We start from the raw sequence: 14887 nt of genomic DNA, 5'->3' as shown, positions 1-14887 counted from the left end.
TTAATTAAGTGATATTGATTTTGCACAACAAATCCATTTTTATGCATGTATTACTAAAGAAGAATAAGACAGAAAATCTTAGAAGTGATGAATGAAAAAGTTATACTGATGCATAAAATTAAAGCAATCAGAACTACACATATTACATTTCCAGAAAGGAAATAAGTTTAAATCTAATTTATTGCTCCACGTATTGAAATTTTTGTGGAAAGTGAAACAGAACACACAGCTAAGAGCCATTCAGAACATTACCTTTGGATATCTTTTCTTTTGGCTGAGAGATAACAAGTGTCACGTCTTCAGGTGCATTTTGCAAAATTTCAATTGCAGCATGGTGGCTGACCCCCTCCAGACTCACACTATTCACAGATATCAAACGGTCTCCTGTAAAAATAGACGATCCAATATTTTCTATATCAAAGAGAAATTCATGCTAAATCTTAGAAATGCTACCTGCCCCTCATTAGTTTTGTTTTGCCCAAGTTCTACTTTTGCCATCTGTGCAAATTCATGCCTGTCAGTTAAGTACTTAGGAAATTACCTAAAAATAAATACCTGGCTTTAAGCATCCATCCAAGTCAGCTGGTCCTCCAGGGGTAATTGAACTAATAAATATACCTAGATCCAGTCTTCCCATCTTTTCTCCACCAATAATTTGAAATCCTGTGAAACAGCACATTTTAAAAAGATCTTCATGAGGAGGGGCAAGATAGGGGTAGGGAATTAAGAGGTACAAACTACTATGTATAAAATAAATAAGCTACAAGAATATATTATATAGCACAGGAATATAGCCAATATTTTATAATAACTATAAATGGAGTGTAACCTTTAAAAATTGTGAATCACTATGTTGTACACCTGAAACTTATATATTATAAATCAACTATATCTCCATAAAAAATAAGTAGAAATAAAAATAAAAGGATCTTCATGATACTGGTGCTTTCAAGGACTAATGATTAGCCTGCGTGACACATAGAAGTGTAGTCTCATATCAAATATAATTTAATAGGTAACACATGTGAGATGGGACTTAAATTTGGTGGAAATATTGCTTGTAAGCATTTCATCTTTGACATTTCCTGACTGGGCAGGTTGGGTAAAGGGGATGCAGGTAGGCAGAAGTGGGCTGGGGCCTCAATGCCAATGCTATGCAACTGACTTTTTCTCTTTGAATTTCACAGACCTTTAAGAATCTCAGTGACTTACCTAAGCCATACTTTGTATCTTTTTTCAGGTTAACCAGGGTGATCTCCCTTTCTGGTGAAGATACTATGCTCCATCTTTTGTGCAGCACATCTATTGGAAATGCACAATTTTAAGATAAAATAAACATAACATGCTTGGGCATTAGACTGCTTGTTCTAATTTAAATAAAGCTCACTAACAGATTGCTCGGTCACTTTAAAATCATATTTTAAATAATATGCCATTATCTTATATGTTGATAGTGAGTTATAGTTTACCAAATGATTATGTTATCACATTTATTCCTTATAAATGGTTCCCTGTGAAATATGTATTGATATATTTCAGTTACAAATGCATAAATAGATCTCAAGAGGTTAAATGATTTGAGCAGGTTTACTCAGCTAGTACAGGCAAGAGGTGAACCTTAAACTTAGGCTGTCAGACTTCATGTCTTTCTGTTATATGACAGTTGACTTCCTGAATTTGATAATGCTCAATATGTTAAGAATTTCCCACTAATAAGTGGTTGGCATTTCTACTTATAATGTGTAAAACATTCGTGTAAGTTCTAGGGTAAAAGAGCAACACGAAGAAACAGGATTTATTCTTTTAAATCCCATTAATAATGACTTGGCTGGCACATTCTCAAAGGACTCCTGTTTCTTATTTTATTTGTGGAACAATCTCATGAGGTAAGCAAAGAGATTTCTAATCATTGTTTTGCAGATGAGGAATAATAGTTCATGACTTGCTCAACATTATCAGCTAGTATCACTGGCCAGCAAAATGCCTTTAGTACTTGATAAATGCTAGCTAAATACATTGAGTGAATGTTGGCATCAGAACTAAAATTTACTTTTTCTTATTTCTACTTGGGGTTTTTTTTTAAAGTAAGCTGATCATATACAAATATCTCCTAAATTAAACCAATAAATATACCACTTAATTGTCATCTTAATAAAATTACTTCATTTACTTAAAAATCAGAGCATGTGAAAACACACACATACACACCCTTCTTGCTATGGGCTGAAATGTGTTGCTCCTCCCTTTCCTCCAAATAAATATGTTGAAACCCTAACTCCTAGTACCTCAGAAGTTAACCATATTTGGAGATAGGTTTTTAAAAAGATAAGTTAAAATGAGGTCTTTAGGGTGGCCTAATCCAATATGACTGATATCCTTATAAGAAGAGGGAATTTGGATACAGACGTGTGTGTGCACAGAGGGAAGACCATGTGAAGAAAGAGGAATAACTCCACCGACAAAGCCAAGGAGAGAGGTCTCAGAAGAAATCAATGCTGCTGACACCTTGATCTCAGACTTCTAGCCTCCAGAACTGTGAGAACATACATTTATGTTGTTTAAGGCACCCAATCTGTGGGATCGTGTTATGGCAGCTCTAGCAAATTAATACACTTCTTAACATCAACTGTAATTTAATAGTTTACACTGGTCTGTGTGTGAGGTGGTGGTAAATGAGTTCAACACACTCAGAAAGATATTTGTTTAAACTAAATCTGAAAATTCACCTCTACATAGTTCTTAAGCATATTGAAGCTTTTTGAAAACTAGAGATTATCTGCCAACATATGACTACCCATGGATTTAAAATTGTATTAATATGTTATAAATAGTAACTTTGTTACGCAACATATCTTAATGTTTAAATGATGAAAATGTGATACTTCATATTCTAGAAATAAACTCCATTAATTTCAGAAAACAATAACAACCATTTGCTCTCTGGAGTCAATTAACCTTGTCCCTTAAACACCAAGTACTAGTGCAAGTTTGCTAGCTCTCTGTAGTATACACGTCCCTATTCTGTTGTTTCTTTTTGACCAAAACTTAGTTATAAACTTAGTTATAATCAATAGGAGTGGTAGTAGTTCAGTATTTCTAATTAATTAATGAGATTCCAAAAAAAGAGATCACTGGACAATGGTGTGAAGAGCCTTATATATTTGGTTTATACAAACAAGCATAAAGTTCATGAATCAATTATTGCCTAACTTAATATTATCTAGGTATCCAAGATACTTTTAGCCTAAAATAGACAATTAGGCCTAATTTTCAGCTAGAACCAAATAAAAAATACAATAGAATGAACCCATAAAATAAAACAAATAAGGGATGAGGTCGTGTTAGGTATTAAATGTAAACTTTTATCACCATTCTGAAGACAGAGTCCATTTGCTTTACACAGAGTGTTTCTGCCTTCAATTACAAAAGTGATCAATATTCTGAATGTTCCTAAGGAGTATCTGTGACAAGTCAAAGGTATTGATTCAAAGAATAAAAATGCCATTTCTTTATTTTCATTTCCAACATATGTACAAACAAGATTGGTTATTTATATTACTTATTTGGCTAATAAATGTACATGTGTGGGTGTGTGTATGGATATTAAAACATTTCCCAGGTAAACAATATTGGAATATGTGTATAGACCCACACACACACAAAATGTGCAATGTTTTTATGTTATTTATTTCCCTAACTAGAAGTAATAGATTAAGCTCTCTGTTTTCAAGGACTCATCAGTGAGATATGAATATTAATTCATTCAATTATACTTTCACCTTTCAGATGTTTGCTGAATAGTTTTCCTGTGAAAGTCCCACATTAGGCAATTGGGGAAAATAAAAAGAGATAATATGAAAGCTGCTAGCATAATAAATGTAAGCGCAATCAGATCAGGCTAGAAGAACAAAGATTTAGTCTGACTGATAAATAGAATGTTAAGACTTCAGAGAAACAGTTGTATTATGAAGGCATGAGTCAGAGCTGTAAGAGAGGAGAGGTTTCTTCTTGCCAGAAATAAAGACTTCAAGGACATGAGGTAGAGTTTTAATAAGTGGATTACAGAGATGGTTATACACAACAAGTAAGGCATTAACAAAAGCTGAGATGGAAAAAAGGCAGAAAAGTTTCTGCAAAAACGTCACAGATCAGCTTGGCTGGAGTACAAGGTTTGAGTCGGGTGGAGCTGAATTATTATTTTGGAAAGGGAAGCTTTGCTAACCTACTCTTTTTAATAGGGAACCCTCCCTTCTGCCACCATGATATAAAGTGACATTAATGTGGGGATAAAGGAAGAAAGGATGTTGGTGTAGACCTACATGTTACTAGACACTACTGTGCACATGTTGAGTTTCTATCTATCTGGTATTATATTCACATAGATATTCAAAATACTTTCTCATTGGCTAAAAATAAAAAAAAAGAGAAGGAAGTATCTGAGGATATATAGTACATAAGAGCCCAACTAAATTTAAACTTATAGAATTCAATGAGGATAAGTAGAATTTATGAATCATTGAAAGTGATGAGCTAGATATTTCAAGTACCAAGACATTTCTGAGTTATTTTAATTACTGTATGGAAACAAGCATTAATATTCAAGGAATACATATTTTTACATCTTTAAAAGAATTTTCTTTTCCCATTAATATACTTTATGACCACAGCAAATTCTGCAGATATTTTAACGTGTAAGAGGCTCAAATAGAAATTTCCATTTCTTTAATTAATACATGCTGGTGTCATTCCCAATAATGTTTACCTGGGAAATATCTTAAGAATAATCAACAAATGTGTAATTTAGAAATTAAATGTACACCCTCTCTGCATTTGAGATTGTTGTTCCAATGTTGCCTTTCTCATCTCTCACAAGGTTCATGTGGATATATTCAGTCCCCAACTAGAATAACTGTGGATACTAATGATAGATACATCTACGAGTAAACTATTTGAATTTCCCAGTAAAAGCATGTTTCTGATAAGGGCAAAGTCATATAATCAATTTAAGTGTGTCAACAATCTTTTTGCAAGAAAAATTCATTTTCTTGGCTATAGATCTAGACCCTTGTCAACTATCAGGCAGCTCCATGTCTAAGAGGAACTGGACTGTATAAGTAGAGGAGGCTCTGGATAAATTCATCGCTCACTCTAGGGAAAAAGATCCAATTCAAACTCGGGGATGATGGGTCAGTAACACCACATTGGTATAAAAACAAAGAGAGGTATTTTCCATTGTTATACTACTTAATACACTAACTGTTCCGGTGGTAGGTAAGAAGGATCATAATGGAAATTTTGGTGTTTTATTTCTGTGCTAGCATGAATTAGCTGAGTGAATGTGAGCCATATAACATTTCTGGGACTCATTTAACTCATTCATAGAATGGAAAGGTTTCGTTTAGATAAACTTTTTAGTTCCTTTCAGTTCTCAATTTATTTGACTCTATCTTTTGTTTCTGGTTAATTCTCGTATCTGTTGAATCCTTTGTGAGCACTTTGGACTTTTATTTTTTATTATAATTTTCAACTTTGTATGTATTCTAATTAAACTTTAGGTGAAAAAAAAACCCCCTAGCATTTAAAGTTACATTGGTCCTTGACATCTGACTAAAAACTAATCTGTACAACATTTTATTACTAGGAATTAAGAATGTTCATAAAGACAATAATCAGTTCTAATACTGGGGAAAAAGTTTACTTAACTGTCCTTACAAGTTACTTTGCACCAGAATAAGCTTTTTCACATGAGTTTTTTTTGCTTTTTGCATTTTGTTTTTGTTAAGAGTTTGGTGTTTGACCCCATTTTGTGGTTTGAACAGGAAGGAAGGTGACAAATTCAGCTAAAAGTTACTTTTCAATTGTACAGTAATCCTGAATTATAATAAAACAAGAAAAACTGCAAACCAATTTTACACAAGACTTGCATAAGTTCTACACATTTTTTAAATGTTTTTACTTTTTGACTCTCTTAATAAGGAATATTAGAGGGGTTGATCACGATGGTGGAATAAGAAGACATGGAACTCACCCCCACCCCAATGAATACATCAAAATAAGTCTACGTGTGGAACAATTCTCACTAGAAACTGGCAGAAAGACTCCTGTACAACCAAGGCTGTAAGAAAGACTCACATGTAGTCAGGTAGGAAGGAAACAAAAATGATCAGGTCAGGACCTGTGCCCCTGGAAGAGGACTCAGAGGTAAAGGGAAAATACATGGGCAGAGACCAGCTTTGGGGAGTAAGTGGTGAGAGGCGCAGACTGGGCGCTCTAGTCCTGGGGTCCTGCAAAGTGGACATGAGCCCCCTTGGATGGTTGGAGGACTTTAATACCCCACTGACATCAATGGACAGATCATCCAGACAGGAAATCAATAAGCCAACTGTAGTCTTACATGATACAACAGGCCAGTTGGATTTAACAGATATCTACAGGAAATTCCATCCCCAAACAGCAAAATACATATGCTTTTCAAGTACACATGGAACATTCTCCAGGATAAAGTCTCAACAAAACAAGTGCCAACAAATTTAAGATGACAGAAATTATGTCAAGCATTTAGACCTACCAAAATGGTATGAAACCAGAAATCAATTACAGAAAGAAAAATGGGAAAAGAACAAACATGTGGAGACTAAACAACATGCTACTGAAAAAACCAATGGGCCAATGAAGAAATCAAAGAGGAAATCAGAAAATACTTTAAGACAAATGAAAACGGAAACACAATTCTCCAAAATTATGAGATGTAGCAAAAGCAGTTCTAAGAAGGAAGTTTATAGTCATACAGGCCTTCCTCAAGAACAAGAAAAATATCAAATAAGCAACCTAACCCAAAGTCAGCTGAAGGAAGGAAATAACAAAGATCAGAGAGGAAATTAAAAAAAAAATAGAGACCAAAAAAACAATAGAAAAGATCAATGAAACCAAGAGCTAGTTTTCTGAAAGATAAAATTGATAAACCTTTAGCCAACATCAGGACCTTCAAGATGGTGGTGGAGTAAGACGTGGAGATCACCTTCCTCCCCACAAATACATCAAAAATACATCAACATGTGGAACAACTCCTACAGAACGCCCACTGAATGCTGGCAGAAGACCTGAGACTGCCCAAAAGGCAAGAAACTCCCCACATACCTGGGTAGGGCAAAAGAAAAAAGAAAAAACAGAGACAAAAGAATAGGGATGGGACCTGCACCCTGCGAGGGAGCTGTGAAGGAGGAAAAGTTTCCACACACTAGGAAGCCCCTTCACTGGTGGAGATGGGGGTGGGAAGCTTCGGAGCCACAGAGGAGAGCGCAGCAACAGGGGTGCAGAGGGCAAAGCGGAGAGATTCCCACACAGAAGATCGGTACCGACCAGCACTCACCAGCCTGAGAGGCTTGTCTGCTCACCCGCCAGAGCAGGTGGCGGCTGGGAGCTGAGACTCAGGCGTCAGAAGTCAGATCCCAGGGAGAGGACTGGGGTTGGCTGTGTGAACACAGCCTGAAGGGGGCTAGTGTGCCACAGCTAGCCGGAAAGGAGTCTGGGAAAAGGCTGGAGCTGCCAAAGAGGCAAGAGACCATTGTTTCAGGGTGCGCGACTGGAGGGGATTCCTTCCCTGTCTGCCCACAGAAGGCAGAGCACCGCCTAAACAAGCTCCAGAGATGGGCATGGGCCATGGCTATCAGCTCAGATCCCAGAGACAGGCATGAAACACTAACGCTGCTGCTGCAGCCACCAAGAATCCTGTGTGCAAGCACAGGTCGCTATCCACACAGCCCTGGGAGCGTGTGCAACATGCCACGGCCAGGGTCCTGTGATCCAGGGACAAGCTGGCTGGGAGAACACACAGTGCACCTCAGGCTGCTGCAATGTCATGTTGGCTTCTGCTGCAGCAGGCTCGGCCAGCATTCCAATTATAACTACCATACCCCTCCCTCCCCTGGGCCAGAGCTCCCTAACCAGCCGCTGCTTTAACCCTGTCCTGTCTGGGTAGGAACAGATGCCTGAGGGCAACCTACATGCAGAGGTAGGCCCAAAACCAAAGGTGAACCCCAGGAGCTGTGCGAACAAAGAGAAAGGGAAATTTCTCCGTGCAGCCTCAGCAGCAGCGGATTAAATCCTCACAATCAACTTGATGTACACTGCATCTGTGGAATACCTGCATAAACAATGAATTATCCCAAAATTGAGACAGTGGACTTTGGGAGCAACTGTAGACTTGGGGTTTGCTGTCTGCAACTGATTTGTTTCTGATTTTTAGGTTTATCTTACAATAGTTTTTAGCGCTTGTTATCATTGGTGGATTTGTTTATTGGTTTGGTTGCTCTCTTCTTTTTTTAACATTATTATTTTCTATTTAAAAAAATTTTTAAAATTTATTATTATTTTTTTCTTTCTTTTATTCTCTCTTTTCTTCTGAGCTGTGTGGCTGACTGGGTCTTGGTGTTCTGGCGTGGTTCAGGCCTGAGCCTCTGAGGTGGGAGATCTGACTTTAGGACACTCTACCACCAAAGACCTCCCAGCCTCACATGATATCAATTGGCGAGAGCTCTCCCAGAGATCTCCGTTGCAACAGTAAGACACAGCTCCACTCAATGGCTAGCAAGCTCCAGTGCTGAATGCCCCATGCCAATCAACTAGCAAGACGGGAACACAACCCCACCCATTAGCAGAGAGGCTGCCTAAAACCATACTAGGTTCACAGACACCCCAAACACACCACTGGACGTAGCCCTGCCCACCAGAAAGAAAAGATCCAGCCCCACCCACCAGAACACAGACACCACTACCCTCCACAAGGAAGCCTACACAAGCCACTGAACCAACCTCACCCACTGGGGGCAGACACCAAAAAAAAAAAGGGAACTATGAACATGCAGCCTGTGAAAAGGAGACCCCAAACACAGTAATTTAAACAAAATGAGAAGACAGAGAAATATGCAGCAGATGAAAGAGCAAGGTAAAAACCCACCAGACCAAACAAATGAAGAGGAAATGGGCAGTCTACCTGAAAAACAATTCAGAGTAATGACAGTAAAGATGATCCAAAATCTTGGAAATAGAATAGAGAAACTACAAGAAATGTTTAACAAGGACCTAGAAGAACTAAAGAGCAAACAAACAATGATGAACAATACAATAAATGAAATGAAAAATTCTCTAGAAGGAATCAATAGCAGAATAACTGAGGCAGAAGAACAGATAAGTGACCTAGAAGATAAAATAGTGGAAATAACTACTGCAGAGCAGAATAAAGAAAAAAGAATGAAAACAATTAAGGACAGTCTCAGAGACCTCTGGGACAACATTAAACACATCAACATTCGAATTACAGGGGTCCTAGAGAAGAAGAGAAAAAGAAAGGGTGTGAGAAAATATTTGAAGGGATTATAGTTGAAAACTTCCCTAACATGGGAAAGGACATAGTCAATCAAGTCCAGGAAGCACGGAGAGTCCCATTCAGGATAAATCCAAGGAGAAACACACCAAGATACATATTAATCAAAGTATCAAAAATTAAATACAAAGAAAAAATATTAAAAGCAGCAAGGGAAAAGCAACAAATAACATACAAGGGAATCCTCATAAGGTTAACAGTTGATCTTTCACCAGAAACTGAAAGCCAGAAGGGAGTGGCAGGACATACTTAAAGTGATGAACGGGAAAACCCTACAACCAAGATTACTCTACCCAGCAAGGACCTCATTCAGATTCAACAGAGAAATTAAAACCTTTACAGACAAGCAAAAACTAAGAGAATTCAGCACCACTAAACCAGCTTTACAACAAATGCTAAAGGAACTTCTCTAGGCAGGAAACAAAAAAGAAAAGGAGCTACAAAAACAAACCCAAAACAATTAAGAAAATGGTAATAGGAACATACATGTTGATAATTATCTTAAATGTAAATGGATTAAATGCTCCAACCAAAAGACACAGGCTCACTGAATGGATACAAAAAAAAGACCTGTATATATGCTGTCTACAAGAGACACACTTCAGACAGAGGGACACATACAGACAGAAAGTGAGGGGATAGAAAAAGATTTTCCATGCAAATGGAAATCAAAAGAAAGCTGGAGTAGCAATCCTCATATCAGACAAAACATACTTTAAAATAAAGACTATTACAAGAGACAAAGAAGGACACTACATAATGATTAAGGAATCAATCCAAGAAGAAGATATAACAATTGTAAATATTTATGCATCCAACATAGGAGCACCTCAAAACATAAGGCAAATATTAACAGCCATAAGAGGGGAAATTGACAGTAATACAATAAGAGTAGGGGACTTTTATACCCCACTTTCACCAATGGACAGATCATCCAAAATGAAAATAAAAAAGGAAACCCAAGCTTTAAATGACACATTAAACAAGATGGAATTAATTGATATTTATAGGACATTCCATCCAAAAACAACACAATACACTTTCTTCTCAAGTGCTCATGGAACATTCTCCAGGATAGACCATATCTTGGGTCACAAATTAAGCCTTGGTAAATTTAAGAAAATTGAAATTGCATCATGTATCTTTCCCAACCACAATGCTATGAGACTAGATATCAATTACAGGAAAAAAAGTGTAAAAAATACAAACACAGGGAGGCTAAACAATACACTACTCAATAACGAAGAGATCACTGAGGAAATCAAAGAGGAAATCAAAAAATACCTAGAAACAAATGACAATGAAAACATAAGGACCCAAAACCTATGGGATGCAGCAAAAGCAGTTCTAAGAGGGAAGTCTACAGCAAATACAAGACTATCTCAAGAAACAAGAAACATCTCAAATAAACAACCTAACCTTACACCTAAAGCAATTAGAGAAAAAAGAACAGAAAAACCCAAAGTTAGCAGAAGGAATCATAAAAATCATATCAGAAATAAATGAAAAAGAAATGAAGGAAATGATAGCAAAGAACAATAAAACTAAAAGCTGGTTCTTTGAGAAGATAAAATTGATAAACCGTTAGCCAGATTCATCACAAAAAAAAGGGTGAAGACTCAAATCGAAAGAATTAGAAATGAAAAAGGAGAAGTAACAACTGACACTGCAGAAATACAAATGATCATGAGACATTCCTACAAGCAACTATAGGCCAATAAAATGGACAACATGGAAGAAATGGACAAATTCTTAGAAAAGCACAACCTTCCGAGACTGAACCATGAAGAAATAGAAAATATAAACAGACCAATCACAAGCACTGAAATTGAAACTGTTATTAAAAATCTTCCAACAAACAAAAGCCCAAGACCAGATGGCTTCACAGGCGAATTCTATCAAACATTTAGAGAAGAGCTAACACCTATCCTTCTCAAACTCTTCCAAAATATAGCAGAGGGAGGAACACTCCCAAACTCATTCTACAAGGCCACCATCACCTTGATACCAAAACCAGACAAAGATGTCTCAAAAAAAGAAAACTACAGGCCAGTATCACTGATGAACATAGATGCAAAAATCCTCAACAAAATACTAGCAAACAGAATCCAACAGCTCATTAAAAGGATCACACACCATGATCAAGTGGGGTTTATCCCAGGAATGCAAGGATTCTTCAATATACACAAATCAATCAATGTGATAAACCATATTAACAAACCGAAGAATAAAAATCATATGATCATCTCAATAGATGCAGAAAAAGCTTCTGACAAAATTCAACACCATTTCTGATAAAAACTCTCCAGAAAGTAGGCATAGAGGGAAATTTCCTCAACATAATAAAGGCCATATATGAAAAACCCACCACCAACATCGTTCCCAATGGTGAAAAATTGAAACCATTTCCTCTAAGATCAGGAACAAGACAAGGTTGCTCACTCTCACCGCTATTATTCAACATAGTTTTGGAAATTTTAGCCACAGCAATCAGAGAAGAAAAGGAAATAAAAGGAATACAAATTGGAAAAGAAGAAGTAAAACTGTCACTGTTTGCAGATGACATGATACTATACATAGAGAACCCTAAGGATGCTACCAGAAAACCACTAGAGCTAATCAATAAATTTGGTAAAGTAGCGGGATACAAAATTAATGCACAGAAATCTCTTGCATTCCTATACACTAATGATGAAAAATCTGAAAGCGAAATTAAGGAAACACTCCCATTTACCACTGCAACAAAAAGGATAAAATACCTAGGAATAAACTAACCTAAGGAGACAAAAGACCTGTACGCAGAAAACTATGACACTGATGAAAGAAATTAAAGATGATACAAACAGATGGAGAGATATACCATGTTCTTCGATTGGAAGACTCAATATTGTGAAAATGACTCTACTACCAAAAGCAATCTACAGTCAATGTGATCCCTATCAAACTAGCAATGACATTTTTCAGAGAACCAGAAGAAAAAAATTTCAATTTATACGGAAACACAGAAGACCCCAAATAGCCAAAGCAATCTTCAGAAAGAAAAACGGAGCTGGAGGAATCAGGCTCCCTGACTTCAGACTATAGTACAAAGCTACAGTAGTCAAGACAGTACAGTTCTGGCACAAAAGGAGAAATATAGATCAATGGAACAGGATAGAAAGCCCAGAGATAAACGCACGCACATACAGTCACCTTATCTTTGATAAAGGAGACAAGAATATACAGTGGAAAAAAGACAACCTCTTCAATAAGTGGTGATGGGAACACTGGACAGCTACATGTAAAGGAATGAAATTAGAACACTCCCTAACACCATATACAAAAATAAACTCAAAATGGATTAAAGACCTAAATGTAAGGCCTGACACTATAAAACTCTCAGAGGAAAACATAGGCAGAACACTCTACGACATAAATCACAGCAACATCCTTTTTGACCCACCTCCTAGAGTAAGGGAAATAAAAACAAAAATAAACAAATGGGACCTAATGAAACTTCAAAGCTTTTGCACAGCAAAGGAGACCATAAATAAGACAAAAAGACAACCGTCAGAATGGGAGAAAATATTTGCAAACAAAGCAACTGACAAAGGATTAATCTCCAAAATATACAAGCAGCTCATGCAGCTCAATATCAAAAAACAAACATCCCAATCCAAAACTGGGCAGAAGACCTAAACAGACATTTCTCCAAAGCAGATATACAAACAAACAGATGGAGATGTGTTTGTTGATTGCCAACAAACACATGAAAGAATGCTCAACATTACTAATCATTAGAGAAATGCAAATCAAAACTACAATGACGTATCACCTCATAGCAGTCAGAATGGCCATTTCAAAAAATCTACAAACAATGAATGCTGGAGAGGGTGTGGAGAAAAGGGAACACTCTTGCACTGTTGGTAGGAATATAAATTGATAGAGTGACTATGGAGAACAGTATGGAGTTTCCTTAAAAAACCAAAAATAGAACCACTATATGACCCAGCTATCCCACTAATGGGCATACACCCTGAGAAAACCATAATTCAACAATAGTCATGCTGGGACTTCTCTGGTGGCACAGTGGTTAAGAATCTGCCTGCCAATGCAGGAGATACAGGTTTGAGGCCTGGTCCAGGAAGATCCCACATGCCATGAAGCAACTAAGCCCGTGTGCCACAACTACTGAGCGTGCGCTCTAGAGCCCGTGACCCACAACTACTGAGCCCATGCACCGCAACTACTGAAGCCTATGTGCCTAGAGCCCGTGCTCTACAACAAAGACAAGCCATTGCAATGAGAAGCCCGTGCACCGCAACAAAGAGTAGCCCCTGCTCTCCGCAACTAGAGAAAACCTGTGTGCAGCAACGACGACCCAACGCAGCCAATAAAAAGAAGAAAAAGAAAAGAAAGAAAGAAAAAAAAAAAGAGTCATGTACCACAATTTTCATTGCAGCACTATTTACAATAGCCGGGACATTGAAGCAACCGAAGTGTCCATCGACAGATAAATGGATAAAGAAGATGTGGAATATATATACAATGGAATATTACTCGCCATAAATGAAACAAATTTGAACTAATTGTAATGAGGTGGATGGGCCTAGAGTCTGTCATACAGAGTGAAATAAACCAGAAAGAGAAAAACAACACATACATATGGAATCTTAAAAAAAAAAAAAGGTTCTCATGAACCTAGGGGCAGGACAGGAATAAAGACACAGACATAGAGAATGCACTTGAGAACACGGGGAGGGGGAAGGGTAAGCTGGGATGAAGTGTGAGAGTAGCATGCACATACATACACTACCAAATGTAAAACAGATAGCTAGTGGGAAGCAGCTGCATAGCACAGGGAGATCAGCTCGGTGCTTTGTGACCACCTAGAGGGGTGAGATAGGGAGGGTGGGAGGGAGACACAAGAGGGAGGTGATGTGGGGATATATGTATACATACAGCTAGTTCAATTCGTTATACAGCAGAAGGTAACACAACATTGTAAAGCAATTATACTCCAATAAAGATGATACAAAAAAAAAAAACAAAAAAACTTTAGCCAGGCTAACCAAGAAGAAAAGAGAAGAACCAATAAATAAAATAAGAAATGAAAAAGGAGAAATTACAACCAATACCACAGAGATAGAAAAAATCATAAGAGAATATTATAGTTACATGCCAACAAACTGGACCACTTAGAGGAAATGGACAAACTTCTAGAAACATACAGCCTGCCAAGACTGAGTCAAGAAGAAGTGGATAAATTGAACGCATTGATCAGTAGTAGTAAAGCTGAATTTATAATTAAAACAACAACAACAACAACAAAATACCTCCCAGCAAACAAAAGTTCAGGACTGGACAGTTCACAGGGAAATTCTACCAAACATATAAAGAACTTATACCTATACTATTCCCCAAAGTTGAAGAGGACAGAACACTCCCAAATTCATTCTATGAGGCCACCATCCATTATACCATTTGTATCTAATACAGATGTAAAAATTCTCAACAAAATATTAG

General features: G+C 37.2%; 1 protein-coding gene across 12 annotated transcripts in view; it reads right to left on the bottom strand.

Moving 5' to 3' along the window:
- PTPN13 (protein tyrosine phosphatase non-receptor type 13) overlaps window positions 1-14887 on the bottom strand; it is a 234925-nt gene that overhangs the window by 56102 nt on the left and 163936 nt on the right. For all 12 annotated transcript variants that reach the window (XM_060299633.1, XM_070045602.1, XM_070045603.1 and 9 more), the window contains 3 exons: window positions 1213-1302; window positions 556-663; window positions 253-384 (listed from right to left, as the gene is read on the bottom strand). In XM_060299633.1, the coding sequence (XP_060155616.1) occupies window positions 253-384; window positions 556-663; window positions 1213-1302 (330 nt within the window). The remainder of the gene's footprint in view (window positions 1-252; window positions 385-555; window positions 664-1212; window positions 1303-14887) is intronic.

The sequence above is a fragment of the Globicephala melas genome, chromosome 5 (genome assembly GCF_963455315.2).
Source record: "Globicephala melas chromosome 5, mGloMel1.2, whole genome shotgun sequence".
Classification (NCBI taxonomy): Eukaryota; Metazoa; Chordata; class Mammalia; order Artiodactyla; family Delphinidae; genus Globicephala; species Globicephala melas.
Note: the sequence above shows the minus strand (reverse complement) of the source record. Positions and strands in the feature narration are given on the sequence as shown.